Source organism: Bactrocera latifrons, unplaced genomic scaffold, assembly GCF_001853355.1.
Source record: "Bactrocera latifrons isolate USDA-ARS-PBARC rearing strain unplaced genomic scaffold, ASM185335v1 scaffold_228, whole genome shotgun sequence".
NCBI lineage: Eukaryota > Metazoa > Arthropoda > Insecta > Diptera > Tephritidae > Bactrocera > Bactrocera latifrons.
The window spans coordinates 64,404-80,237 of record NW_017535830.1 but is presented as its reverse complement, the minus strand read 5'-3'; the positions used below and the strand labels follow the sequence as shown (position 1 = coordinate 80,237).

The 15,834-nt window shown below is 35.9% G+C and overlaps 1 protein-coding gene across 4 annotated transcripts in view; it reads left to right on the top strand.

The window, feature by feature from the left end:
- Positions 1-15,834, top strand: part of LOC108968741 (kinase D-interacting substrate of 220 kDa) — an 85,659-nt gene that overhangs the window by 9,195 nt on the left and 60,630 nt on the right. For 2 of the 4 annotated variants that reach the window (XM_018932948.1, XM_018932947.1), the window contains exon 1: positions 5,540-6,548. The exons of 1 other annotated variant lie outside the window; for it this stretch is intronic. In XM_018932948.1, the coding sequence (XP_018788493.1) occupies positions 6,267-6,548 (282 nt within the window). In that variant the 5' untranslated portion in view covers positions 5,540-6,266. Of the gene's footprint in view, positions 1-5,539; positions 6,549-14,072; positions 14,193-15,834 lie in introns of those variants that run through there. One more of the 4 variants, XM_018932950.1, reaches the window with a different exon arrangement.

The window sequence follows — 15,834 nt, the reverse complement described above, 5'->3', positions numbered from 1 at the left end:
TATATATTTAAAAAAAAAGCGTTGAGCGTGATAACAGAAGGGACCATTAACTCATGTTCACATATTTAAAGTTATGATATATTATATGTGTGTACATACATATTAACTGATCACTTACTAAATATATGCGCCTAAAAATATGCAAGCTGTTATTGGCGATGCGAAAATAACTGTTAAATGTATACTTGTGTATATTTATGTATACATATGCACCTAAAATATTGCTAAATTTTTACATATCGGTGGACTTTTGACAAAACAACTCATTAACTTTACCAGTGTTTGCTGGAAAGACACTTGAACTGATTTCTTAAAGGAAAATTACGCATTTGAAAATACATTTTAGGAAAATGTGTGCTTAAATGAAAATTAGTCAATAAATTAATTTCATAAGAATTTTATACCTACTATTTTGACCAAAAACTAATAAAAACCTGTTCATGTTTTTATTCTTCTATGTCCTCATCTCAAATTAATTCCTCTTGAGCGCATTACACTTGTACCAACGTTTTTCCAATCCTCGAAACAGTTTTTAAAGTAAATTTGCGGAGTAGCCTTTAATGCGCGTAGCGATCCACGCTTAATGTCTGTATTTGACTCAGAACCCTCACGGAACTAAATCAGGCGAATGCGATGATTGCGGCACGATATTGGTTAAAAACTTAACGAAAATTCCATTATAGTGGTGTAAAAACCAAGAGTTGTCGCCCCATAAATCCGTCCTCTTTTTTTTTTAACGGTGGCTTGGGCTCACCTTTGTCACGATGTTCGGTCGATTGAACGTCTGTTTCGGTGTCGTAAGCTTAGAACCAATACTCATCGCAAGCAGAAATACGTTTCATGATATCCTGGTAGTCGGATAGCATTGTTTCTCAGACGTTAACTGTTTTTGAAGAAATTGAGTGATTTTTGGAAAAGATCGTCTATTTACTTTTCTTAGGCACAAATGATCTCTCAAAGTAGTTTTAACTGATCTTTCTGATATTATAACGATGTTAGTAGAATCTCTAATTTTTAATTGTCGATCCTCAAGCATCAATTCCTTTCTTTTGTGTTGATCATCAGTTGATGTTGATCGTTGTCTTGAACGTGGTTCATTTTCGACCCTCTTTGAAAAATTTGTACGCATCAAAAAACTTACTCGCAACAAAAACTTATCAACGAAGGCCTTTTCCAACATTCTGAGTGTCTCGGCACCAAAATTTGGTACCGCACACAAAATTTAATGGACCTTTTTTGTTGAATAATTTCGCTCATCTTAAAAATCATCGAATGCATTTTATGTACATCAGAAAGACAAGCTATTGTAAGCAGTAATGATTATTGTCATTTGTCACTTGCAATAGATCAGTCGTATAAATCTAGAAAAAATTATTTCGACGAATAGGCGCGAAATTTTTAATTAAAAAGTTTTACTATTTTATGTCCACTGAATAAAAATACTAAGTTGTTTTATCAAATTTCCATCAGAGTTTTATATACACTTACATATGATGAATGAGTTAAATAATGTTCAAAAAATAAAAAAAAATCGAAATATGAACTGATTATATGAAAGCACTTGCATATCTTGCATATTGTCTAACTTAATTGGCCAACGAACTCACCACAGCAATAATTCGTTTCGATAAAATAATTAGTATTTTTCACTAAGTGGAGATGAATTCATTGACAGATGATAAGCGAATTAAGCTCCTTTTATTTAATTGTGAAAAATTACTATTCTTTAAAACACTCGCCTATTTTCCTATGTTAAATAGTTTATTTTGTAGTTTCTTATTACTTTGTTTTTAATATATTTTTCCGAATATGCACTATGTATTCTTTTGGAATATTTTTTTTTTTTTTATTTACTTTTGGAATATAAAATAATTTATTTTATTTTTTTCCTTTTTGGCACTTGCTTTGAACTACGCCACATTATGTATATTTCAGTATCACCTTGTTCGTTTCAGTCGCATAGCTATGAAAGACTGATTTAAGTGTAACAAATACAAAGCTTTGCTAAAATTGATATTTTACTATTTCGCCAATTCAATAAACGGCATCAGTATATGTATGTATATACATAGGTATGTATGTACAGCTGTGTTCATTAAAATAGTAGTGCTCTTAATATTATGCTATATAAAAATGTGTCTGTTCACAAAATTAGTAGTGTCTAGTTTGTAGAAAGTAAGACACAACAAAAAAAAAAAAAAAAAAAAAAAAAAAAAAAATTATGTTTTTGATTGGTTAGTGTTTGGTTGTAAAACCTTTATTTTTTAAGTCATCCATACACCGGCGTTGCATAGAGTCTACTACCGTTAACGACAACGCTTGATAGGGATGTTTCCTTGACCACTACCTAAAGTTGTGTTCTGTTCGATGCATTTACCGTTACGATAACTTATTTAACTCATAAATTTTCGTTTGAATTCAGTTTCTAATGCCTGCTTTTGCCTTGACATAACTTCGATCTTTTCTGAAGCAAACCACTCATTAGCTAATTTGATCGTATCTTTTGTGTCGTTATTCTGTTCCAATGTCTTTTTTATAGCCATTTCCCCTCTGACAAATGGTAACAACATGCTTCAATATGTTTACATACACTATTTGGTCTATGATACTATAGATTGAGACTGTTTTCACAACTTTTGGTTAGCAGCCATCTCGCAGTTAGGAATTGGTGCATTAGAATCGACGATTAACAGTCAAAGATTTTACTGGCATCGTTGGAATATTGGTAGGATGAGTGAAAACCATTTCAAAAGATCATTTGTGCGTAAGAAGTGAAAATCGCTACAATTTTTCGAAAAAACAATGTCGTGTTTACGTTTGTGAAATAATGCTTTTCGATTACAAGGATGTCAAGAAACATGATATTATTAGTGAGCCTTGGATATATACTTACAGCCCGGAAACAGACGGTCAATTAGCCGGATATCATGGCAAAGGTGAGCCGAAACTGAAAAAAAGCCTCAAAACAGTTCAAAAATCAAGGTTATGTTGACTGTTTTCCTCGATTTTTATACCACCATTTATTCTACGTGAGTTTTTCGCCAAATTTTCAACCAATATCGCGTCGCAACCACCGTATTCGACTGATTTAGCTCCGTGTAACTTCTGGCTATTCAGCAAACTCAAACGACCGCTCCGGAGAAACTGTTTTGAGTCAATTGAAGACATTAGACGCAATAAAGGCTATTCCGGAAAGTGACTTTACAACTTACAAAGGATTGAAAAAATTTTTGTTATAAGGGGATTACTTTGATTCGGATGACATAGATTTTGAAAAATAAATTAAGAATTATTAACAAAGTTTTACTATTTATTGCTCGGAGTAGTATATTATGTGCTTAGTAGTGGGCAGCCATACTTCCGGGTGTCTCTTCCCCCAAAAAAAGTAATTTAGCTTTTTTTGCCACACAAAGTTGTAGTTTTTATTTCAATTTTTCCATTAAACATAATCTAAAAACTGCCAGCACCCTAATGCAAAGCCTTGCATTACCAGCACACATGTTTACATACTTCTGCACACATACATACATACGTATTTGTACTTGGTACGTCTAACAACAATTTAACGAATTTGTTTGACTTACGAAACGGGAATAATGTCAAGTTGTGAATGATTAAAGTGAGTAAAATAACAGAGGCTATTTTGGTTCCTATCAACTGCCTATAGCGGCAAAACTACAGACGAGTCTGGGAAAATAATTGTGCGTTTAGTAAAGCCAAACTATTTAGTAGGCCAATCATTTCCGACATAACAAATACTTGATAAATGTTAAGAAGGCTATCCCGAAATACTTATATCCATTTTAAGGTTCCCAACTTTTTTTTCATTCGAAAGAACATTCTTTGGTATTTATTTTTTAAGTTTATCTCTTTCAAATGTTGGCCGCGGCTACGTCTCAGAACCAAAGACCATCCATTGAGTCCAATTTTCGATTACTCTTTCGAGCATTTCGAGTAGTAACTGGAATGCGAGCGTAAAGGTCTGAATCGAAGCGGGACTGTCCGTATATACTTTAGACTTTCCATATTCCCACAAGGAAAGGACTAACTGTGTGATATTAAAAGGTCTTGGTGGCCAATCGAATGGCCCAAAACGTGAAATTATCTGCTCATCGAACTGTTTTTTTTTTTTTTTTTTTTTTTTTTTTTTTTTTTTTTTTTTTTTTTTTTTTTTTTTTTTAATAAATCCATTGGTTGATACGATATGTTAGAAGTGGACCGTCTTGTTGTAACCAAATGTCGATGAGATGACGAGCGAATTTCAGGCATCAAACAATCGGTTATTATGGTGCGATAACGGACGGTTACGTTCTGCGGGCATCATTTTTGAAGAAATATGGACCGATGATTCCACCAGCTCATTACCCACACCAAACCGTTGTTTTTTCTGTATAAAATGACAACTCTTGAATATCTTCAGGTTGCGTCGGACCTTCTTGGAACTTTTCAAGAGTCCATATAGCCAACCGTTGTCGCTTGAGAAGGTCGAGTGGCTTCAGTTCTTGTAGGAGCAATTTTTTCGTACGCTTTCAATTTAAAATCTCGACGTGAAATGCGTCGAATCCACTTCCTACGGTCTTCGTGTAGACTCTCAGTTACGGCTGCTATATTTCTTTCGGGCGTGCTAGACGTGGTCTATTCTGACGACATTATCCAGTAATGAAATCTGGGTCTCAAGATGGGTGATAGTGTTGCGAATAGTACACGCAGAAAGTGAATTTTTCTGTGAAAAAAGGCTATTGAAGAAAGTACTTCTAGCTACCGCTTTCAAGTTATTTATAAATTTGCAAAATTACTCTTCACGAAAGTAGACGAACAGCTCTACTCTCTTGAGTGTGGCAGGTTCTAACCAGTAGATCACTGGTTGACTTTTACGAGCCAAAAAAAAACTACTCTGAAGTTGAGCAGTATCTCACAAAATTTACAAATTTGTAACTGTGCCCTACTAATCGGAACCCTTATTTTCGTCACCAGCTCTCTTTGCTATCAAAGCTTTGTATTATCAACTGTTGGAACAACTATCCTCTATTCGACTGCATTTGTTTTACTCATAATTATAGTTGTTTCTAAATAAGAAAAAAGCCAGCTGTGCTTTTCAGCTGATTATCTCGAACGAACGTCGACTGCGTCAGGTCTGCGGATGAGGTGAGCGGCCGAATGTTTATGCTGAGCAAACATGTATGTGTGTATGTATGTATGTATGTACCATATATCATCAAAATATTAGATGGTGCTCATAATTGTGTTGTCTGTGCAGGTAGTTGGGCGCTTCAGAATAATATAACAAATTGGTCCCATATACATCCCTACATATGTAGGTTGAAAACCACCAAAAACATTTTGTTTACCATAAAATGAAATTGTTTTACTCAACACAAAAATTACTCTTCACAGAGTCACTAAACCGCTATGCGTCTGTGTAAGCGGCTCTTATCTCATCGAGCTGTCTATCAGCTTTGACATACAAATTATCCCTAGACGTGTGGGTACATATGCCGGGACTGCAGTGCATTCTATGATAGTACCGTACATTGTCTCAGCTCTCGCGGTTTATGACAGACACCGACGGGCATTTATGCAGTCATTGTCAGCGACGCGGTGCACAGGCAGAGCGACGCGCGGTTACGGGAGCCGCGCGGCGAGACTAAACTAATCAGCGAAGTGAAGAAAGCATATACATTTGTACATAACTACATTGTTAGAGGTCCGCGATTTCCGCGGCTCAGCGTTAAATGGCGTAAAATCGCAAAAATACGCTGTTGCCTTAGCTGCCTTTGTTTTCGGAGCCTAATGATTGGTTTAACGGTAGTTCGAGTTGATACGCGCCATTAGTTAGCTCGCGCGCGCACGCCGCTACTTATTTGAGTTTAGTCACTCGCCGCACAGACGACTAAGTTCGCACATTCATAGACGCGTACGAGTATACACCGCCTCACCGCCGCCCCTACCGCACGCTGCTCGGTACCACGCCACGCGCGGCGAACGGTGGACATTCCTCAGTACGAGTATTTACATACATATGTACAAGTACATACGTTTGTTTGTTTTGTTGTACATTCATTTTGATTTGCTTTCGAACGAAATTGTGTTGACCTTTCCCCCAAATAGTGCGCGAGTGTGTGTGTGTTTTAGAAAATTAGAAAAAAATTTACGAAAAAGGTTGAAATTCGTAAAAAATAAGTTAGTGCTTCTTACCCAACAAATCTATTTTGTTATTATTGTTATAAAAATTTCCTTACACTTGAAAGTATAAAGTGAAAAAAGTTATGAAGAAAGCGCTCAACACCACCCAAGAGGTTGAGGCGCCTGAGGAGGGCGCTGTCGGCGAACAAACGCGTCGCACGCCGCCGCGTCTCATGCAAATGGGTCGCGCTTTCTCCGAAATGTCACCGCTGAATCCCGCCTCGGCTTCGCCCGCCTGTCGCAGTCCATCGAGCGCGGCTGCTGGCGCCGCTTTGCAAATTCGCCGTGACTCTGGCAACTATAGCAGTATTTTTCCTTTTGGATTTTTGCGTCTATCCCTACAAAAGAGCGGAAGCTCGATTCAGGTAAAAAAAAAAAAAAATACTGTTGGCAACAACATATGGCAACCTGAGTTTTTATTTTCATTTTATTTTTTTATTATATATTGTTATCGCGTTCCTATTTGTTTGTTCGCCGCGTACATGGACTGTCGCTTCAAATACAATAAACACATAAATACATACGCGCGCACATAGTCAAATGTAAATATATATGTATATATGCACATATATACTATACATATACCCAAATACATATGTATATAAAATTTTGCACATAAAAAACTCGGTTTGTGCGAATGTGCTGCCGCCACTTGTAGCGCTGAAGCTGATAATCTCTCGTTGTCATATAACATTTTTGCAATTACTAACTGATAAGAATCTCTTTATTTGTACACACATATACACGTACAAACATTCGCGTATACTGCACATATATGCGGTGTACCGTGTACCTTTTGTCTGCAGCTTGTTATTGATGCACAATACTTGTGTGCGGTACAGACCCAATGAGAAATTATACTCCTCCACTTGCGTAGGCAGCTTTGGCGCTTTCAGTTCGACGATACTATTCGCATATTTGTTCTAGATATATACTTAAAACAGCTTATGCAGACGCTTTGGAAAGCTATTGTACCGTCTAAGCAATTGTGATTCTTATATTAGCTAATAAAAGCCACTTATTTATACCATGAGTATTAAATATTTAGATTACCTAACCTTTTATTATATTTTTCTGCATTCAAGCTTCATTCCAACATCGACTCTGCACCCGTGACTGCACCCTTTGCTTTATGAAGCAGCAACAAGCAAGAAATTGAAAGCGTTATAGCGTATTTAGAGGCATAGAGAACTTCCTCAGTCCTTTGTCTGCGGAAAAAGATAAGCTGATCAGTTTGGTTGACATCTTTCTTTAAAATTCTTTCCAGTAATACACATATTTCCTCAACAAAGGTTTTTCAACTTTCTATTATCTTTCGATGGCTGTCGGGTTATTGCCTATGCAGACAATGTATCATCAGCGTTGTAAAAAATTTGGCAGCCGCACGTGACCTCGCCATTAACCTGAAGAAAACTGAAATATATTTACTAGAACAACCTGTGTTCGTGATAGGCAGCTTTAATGGAAGCCTAATTTCGAAGAGAGAGCAAATAAAGTTGGCTAAACCGAACTCTGACGACTTTTTCTCCGACCATATACCCGTGAAGAAGTTGTGGGTGTGTAGAAGCAGTTGAAGAAGCAGGGCAGTGAGCTTCTTTATGGATGAGCCAAAGCTTGAAAGGAAAATTGCATGCGTGGATAATTGTTAGGAACTCTCTGTCAACTTGGAGTGTTTTTCAAGCTCTTGCCGTTGAGAATCTTACCGGACACCAGGTGGAACCATTTGAGAGATTGGTGCTCAAACTTTCAGATATTGCACCGAACTGTTGGAAATAAAATCAAGTGCCTGAGAAAATTTATAGTGGCCACAAGGCGTTTTTGCTAACTTATAGTTTTAAATTACAGGCATTCTATTGTTATGGGTTCACAAAGAATTCATTTTATAGTTCAAGCGCGATCAATAGACCATAGAGGTTCGTCATTTTGCTTTAAAAGTTATTTTGAGCAAATGATCGCCACGGCTGGCTCGAATAAGTTCCATCCGAGAGCCCCAATTTTGCATCGCTTCTTGCCGTATGCAAGAAATAACGCGTCGAATATTCTCTTCCAAGGCGTCAATCCTCTCGGACTTATCTCTCTTATCTGCGTATACAAGCGTTTTCACATAATTAATTTGGGCGGCTATGAGCTCAAGACGCCAGATAATGCGCTCACAAAAAGTTTTCTTCAATAAATTGATTGTTTTCTCTTGCTGCATGGCATGTAGCGTCGTATTGTCGGAAACGAAGGTCGTTCACATTAACAGCCTTTAATTATGGCACTTTATGCTCAGTTGAGTAACATTAGGAAGCACACCTAACATTTCTTTATTATCATAACAATTCAACCAAACGTGAGCTTCATCACTGAACAAAATTTTCTTGTGAAAATCGCCGATCCTGGGCAATTTCGCTTTGGGCCAATTTACCGAACGAGGCACGCGCGTCATGGTAGTTCGGCTTAAATTCTTGCACGGGTGGGATTTTGTAATCCCGCAAAGCAATATCTTTCCTCAGAATCATCCATAAAGTGAATGGGCACAAATCCAATTGCGCGGAATGGTGGATGGATTTATTCGGGTCTTCTTGTATACTCTGCTTCACAGCAGAAACAGCAAATTCGGTACGCACTGTGCGAGCTCTGTGAGGATGTGAAATATCCACTAGAGTCAACGTGGTGAGAAACCGATCGATGTTTACTCGAATTATCGATTCTGCTAAGCAATTATACATATCGACCGAATATCGAACACAGCGCGCGATAACAAAATTACTTTGCCGTATCTTACGGCCCATTCTGGCCGTTTTTCGAACAATGCATGCTTCAAATCCATAATTTGTTGTCTGTTAGTATTAGCAGTTTCACCAAATTTTAAAAGCTCATAATATACCACACCCTTCTGATCCCACCAAACACAGAGTAATGCCGAATCTATCTATTTTTGCAATGAATGTTGATGGTTGTCCCGGTTTAACTCATAAATTTTCTCCCTTTAGAATACTTCAAATAAATCCATTTTCATCGCCATTTACGCTTCGATGCAAAACTGATTTCTTTCGTGTCTTTGTAACAAAATTTCAAGTGTTTTTCGATTTTCGATTTGTTTTATTTTATTCATTTGGCACCCATTTTTCACACCGTTGGATCTCTCCCATACTTTTAAAGGGTCTGATATTTTTTGTTTCGCAGCATTGAACATTTGCATTTGCTTTTCACTCAAAGTGTGATCTTCATTCAATATTGCTTGCAATGCGGCGTCTTTAAACTTTCATGGTGGTCTTCCACGTTCTTCATTTCTTAGAAAAATATCATTATATCTGAATTCATGATTGTAAGGATACCCCAAATGGAACCCCTGACTGTTTAAAATTTTCTGCAAGGTATTCACATACTTATGACTATATACCTTTATGTAGAGCATATTAACTCCATTAGATAAATACTTTTTTTTTTGTAAAAACTGGCATTTGGTAGATAATCCCGAGCAAAATAAACAAACAGGACGTTGTTGTATAACAACAATAACATATATTATCTAAAGCAATTGCATTTCTTCGTATGCAATCTTTCTGAAAGACCACTGAAGCTAAGCTCTTTTAATAACGGGATACGCAAAAGCTTAATAAGCCCCCTGTGAATTATAGTTGAAAGCCGACGGATTAAGTGAGTCACATTTTTCGCACTTACACATCTGTATAATCTATATTCATATATGTCTACATAATTATAAACTCTTATCACTTAATTAGTTTGAAAAGCATTGCAAATTCCCTCAATCTTCTAATGGATTTGTAAACACTAATTGGGAGATTTAGATAAAAAAAAAACGAATTTTTTGAAGAGGAATTTTTTTTTATAAATCTACAATGTGCGTTCCAAACTAAACACTTTTTGAATCTAGCGCCCCCTAGTGGCTAGTCTATATGTCGACTGGTGCGTTAGAATCTGCTATATCTGCTATCTCTATCGGTTATCCAGTGCGAATTTCATGACATTCCACAGATTGGAGTGAAGTTATTACGTTTTAAGGGTCAGTATGTTTGTGTTATCGGCGCAAAAATGAACTTCGAACAAAGAGCCAACATAAAATTTTGTTTTAAATTGGTAAAATTCTTACCGAAACGTTTCAACTGATGAAACAAGTTTATAGCGACGATTGCCTATCCCGTAGCAGAGTGCACGAGTGGTTTCAACGTTTTCAAAGTGGTCGTGAGGACATAAATGACGATCAACAACAATTCCAGCAAAACTAAATTCATCAAAAATCAACCGAAATCATTATTGGAATTTATGGAAATGGAATTGAACATCAAGGAAGATTATTTGACCAAAAATCACATTTTAATGATTTACCACTCTCCGTATACACCTGATGAACCCATGAAAGGAAAGCGTTATGCAGACGTAGAGCTCATTGAAAAGGCTTGCACCGGCATACTGGCGGCCATACCTGCCAGCGAGCTAAAACACTCGTTCGACACGCTTTTTCGATCGTGCAAAAAGTTGTATTGAAGCTGAAGGAGACGATTTTGAATAAAATAAATTGATTTTGCCGAAAAAACCATTTGTTCTGTTTTTTTTAAAGTCCTGTTTACTTTGGAACGCACCTTGTATATGATTTTATAAATAAATATGAATAAAAAAATAAATTAATATAATAATGTATAATATTTAATGTCATTTAATAATCCGGATTAATTTTGGGAAATTTTAGATTCCCTTTAGTCCGTAGCCGATCCTCTAGGAGCACCTCCAATAAAAGATGTTTGACGGTCAGCAAGATTTTTCTGCTTTGAAATATCCTAAATCGAAAAACTATAAAAATTTGTTATTATAATAGCATAATACTGGTAATTCTCGATGTACTATTCAAAATTTTTTATTTTTGGACAAAATTATTACGGCTTGCCTAAAAAGTTTTTTCGGTGAAAAAATTTACATACATTTAGAGTGGCTTAAAAATTCGAAATCTTTGTCACAATCTTATTCCTTCCATCAATATTTCCCAAAAATATCTAACAGGGTCGATTAATCGATAAATTTGTTGTACAGTAAAAAAATTTTGTATGTATGTTTTTTGGATAAATTTTCACATATCAATCAATGTTAATACTGCCGAATATATTAGCCAAGAGCTAGGCTTGCCTTCGACCGCCTAAAATTATGCAAAAATCGAAAGTTGACGATCAATGCGTTTATTCTTGATTGATGTTAAGACTACATACACATACCTACGCATCCAAAGTACCTGGAAATAAAATAATATGTCGTATGTAAGTATTCCAAATCAACTAACTGTAGTCGCATTCTTAATGTTCCTATTTTCTGTAACTTTATTGCCGCTCTATTACCTGTGATATACACACATTTGTTGTATATAAATATACAGACATAAGTATATGCATTTTATTAAATACATAATTATGTGTACTATACATATATTTATTCAACCATTGTTGACAGTTTTTACTTTGTTTTGACGTACTATATAACTATCAATATCAACTAGGATTCAATAAAGAAATGATGAGTGTTTTGACATTCATGAGCATCCAATGTAGTCATCAATTAATGGCGTACAAAAACAAAACAAAATCATAATAAAATATAGTGGAGCTTCTGCAACGATTAGTACATATATATTTCTATGTTAATTTGTACGAGGTTGGTTCATAGAGGTGTGAGTTAAAATAATATAGTTGTATTATGACCTTTTTATTGTGAACTTGAGCGATTTTAATCATTCTTTCTATAATCGTACTGACCTCCCTTAACACGACAGTCGGAAATTTTTCCCTCGGATTTGTTGTGTGGTGTTATCGATTAAGTAAAAATAATCGAACAAAAAAAATTATTTTCAAATGATAAAAATAATCGAAAACTTAAAATATGACAACAAATTACCCGGAAATTATAAATAAAACCCAAGTATTTAATTATTCATCAATATTTATTTCATCGCCTTCAAAGTAATCCCCACCAGATGTAATACTCGAAATACTTTTCATAAGCAATTTTTGGGACGGCCTTCAGTTGTTTTATCCCTTCGATCAACTGAAAACGGGGTTCACGGAGGGGCAATTTCTGCGGAACAAGAAAAAATCACACAAATTCGGTCACAATCGTGGCTCGATGCGATGGTGAATTGTCAACCTGTAAAATCCACTTTTCATTCTTTCACAACTCCGGCCGTTTTCGACTGATATCCTCAATATGGAAAAATACCACTTCTGTCTCTTCGGAATAAATTCATGATGCCACGAATATGCCAAACCACGAATATGACAAACCACGAATATCAAAAATACAATGAGCAACACCTCGATTCTTGAGCGGCTTTGGCGTGGCTTTATTGGTTTCGGCTTGTTTTTTCCCTCCATTCCGATGATTCTTGACTACTTTGCATGTCAAACTCATAACGATCGACAGTTATAATGGTCTCAATGAATATAATACCGAAATGCCCACGATCTAGCATGTCCAAAAAAACCTGTTTACGGTACTCTTTTTGAAAAAAATCCAGCATTATCGAGTCGAGTCGAGCAAGGACGCGTTTCATATCCAAAATATCCACCAAAAACATTTGAATGGACTCCCTGACGATTTTCAAGCGCCACTTTTTTAATATTTACTTCGGTTGAAGAGGTCCAATGTTGTCCAGAACGAGGCATATTTTCAACGATCTCACGACTGTCTTTAAAGGTTTTGTACCACTGAAAAGTTTCTTATGTTTTTGATAAAACTATCCAACATTTGCAATGCTCCGCATTTACACAATACATTTTTTCGGAGCAAAAAACAAAAAAAAAAAAATCTGAATGTGAATTTCACTGCCTTAGGAAATCTGAAAAGTCACCTTTTCGAAACAACCTCGTACTTACGTTTGTACATACATAACTTGTTGAGCTACATACATATGTATATACACCATCGTATAAACTATTAACTTTTCTGTATATGCACTGAAGTATCGCCGAAGCTGAACAGCTGTCAGTCAGCTGCTTGCCACAGTTGTCATTCGCTCTTTGTTGCCGATATATCACTCGGTGTTGTTGCTGTTGCTATCAACAACACCAGCGTTTTTGTTTCAATACTCACGCACTTCGCTCCCACAGTTATTGATCGTGAAAAAAATTCTATGAAAAAATAGTCCCCTAAAGACTAGGAATGAAACAACTATACTGTTGCTTAGTGTGCGCGAAAATAGAAGTGTGCTTGTGTGTGTAAAGTGGTTATCAGCTGCTCTTATCAATACTAGGCAGCAGCAGCATCATCATACGCGCGGATTAATACCATTTGGCTTATTTTATTTACATGTGTACTTAGCATATCCAATGCAAACAGGAAGTAGGCAACTGCCTGGGAGCACACTGAGACTTAAAAGTACGCATACTTACAAACGTATGTAAATGTAGGCGAATGCAGAGCAAGTTGGAATGTGCGCAAAAAGTACACTTGTTTACCGCTTATATATAACATTTGTATATAAAGAAAAAAATTTACTTGCCTTCGTTATCTAAAATATCTGTTGTTTATTTTGTGTTCACCAAAAAAAAAAAAAAAGAAATTGAAAATACAACAGTCCTCAAAACTAATTAATTAACTGAAAAATACATTTTCCCATCTTTATGATTATGCCTTCTTTATGACCGCGTGTGTGCTTTGTCTATTCCGCCGCTTCTATGGCCAGCTATTTAAGTGCCGACGCCAAGCTGCGCCAATTCTCAGTTCGATTTTGTGCAAGCAATCCGTTAACTTCCAAAACGATCGCAATTTTCATATTCACACACACACAAGGAAGCAGAAAATTTATTATATTTTTTTTTAAAGTGTTTTGTGCATTACATTGCCTTTAAAAAACCGGCAAAATTGAGTGTCCAAGTGCAACGTCAAAAGTTCCCTCCGTTTATTGTATTAGCTTAACGGAAGGAGTGGGCGAAGTGAAACGCGGCAAAACGGCGAAGCGCAGCAAAAGTTTTACCACTATGTTTAAGGCACGTCTAAAGCCGAGTCATACGCCGGAAATGGAGGTATTTTTCGATTAATAATATTCAATTGCACAGATTTTATTATACAACCTTGAGGAAGTTTGTTATAAAAAAATTGTTTGCTGTAGAATAAACAGATTTAAACTTTCCCTTGGGTAACATTCTTTTGGTTTCCATATGTACAGGGGGCGTTCCAAAGTAATCAGGACTTAAAAAGAACAAATGTTTTTTTCGGCAAAATCAAAATAGTCTCCTTGTGGTTCAATACAGCTTTTTGCTCAGTCCAAAAGCATGTCGAACGAGTGTTTTAGCTCGTTGGTCGGTATGGCCGCCAGTATGCCGGCGGAATCCTTTTGACTGGCCTCTATGTCTGCATAACGCTCTCCTTTCATGGAAAAATGCATTTTTCCGAAAAGCAAGAAGTCGCACGGTGCCAGAATACGGGGAGTGGTTAATGGTTAAAATGTGATTTTAAGATCACATAGCAGATTCTAACGCACCAGTCGATATATAGATAGCGTCACTAGGGGGCGCTAGATTCCAAAAGTGTTTACTTTGGAACGCACCTTGTATATAAAAATTATTTTGTCATGGTGTGAACTCCTAAACTACTGAACCGATTTTAGTAAAAGTTAGCACAATTTGTTCAGTTTTATCCATCTTAAAAGATAAGATAGTATATATCTCAATAATGTTAAGGGGGTATTCTGGTTTAGAAAATCTATTTTGTTTTTCTGCATATTTTTATGGTATAACCCTTCAAGAAAATGTCCCTAAGAAGATTTTTCGAAATTCAAATTATTTTCCGAGTTACAGCTCATTTTGTGACACGCCGACAAAACCGTTTCGCAGCCTTTTTCAAACTTTAAACTCTTTTTTTCTCATAACTACTTTTCTAGAAACGGTGTGCATGATATCTCAAGTATTAACATTATAGAATCGCACTACGAAGAGCTTTAGAAAGATTTTATTTTTATTTTTAAAGAATTCCGAACCACAAAAAAACAGGGAAAATACGAAACTTTTTTTTCAAACCTCCACCATTTTGTAAATTTTTTTTTTGTTTTCAAAAACGATTCGTAGTGCGATAACTACTCTTTCACTCTTTACGGATTTCGCATAAATTTTCATGCGATATTTCGTGCACACCAGGACAAGCCACTTCACCGACCTGCAGTTTTTTTTTTTAATTTAATTGTTTTTCTTATATTATTTATGTTTTGTATTTTTAGAATATTAATAAAAAGCATGTAAAAAAATTGATAGTGAAAATAATTTTTTATTTTTTTTTATCACGTCATAAGCTATACCTACAATTTGGGCTTCTAAACCAGAATACCCCCTTAAAAGCAAAATGGTTCAAAAATGCTCTACAAACATATATCCCTATTGGCAGAAAAAAGTAATAAATGGAACAAGCGTTTTTTTTTTTCAAGTTTTGCAAGATTTAGAATTGATCTAATGACGGCCGTATGCATCCACATGACTATATTTGATTTAGTCCCAGTTCTTGTAAGTATTGTTTTGCAATTATAGCAGGCCATATGCGCTTTATTTATTCGTTTTTCAATGTTAATCTTTCAATTCAGTTTGGTATCGATTTTAACCCAAAGGTATTCTGCCGTGGGGGACACATGAATTGTTTTGTCACTTCTTCTTCTTCTTGATTGGCGTAGTCACCGCT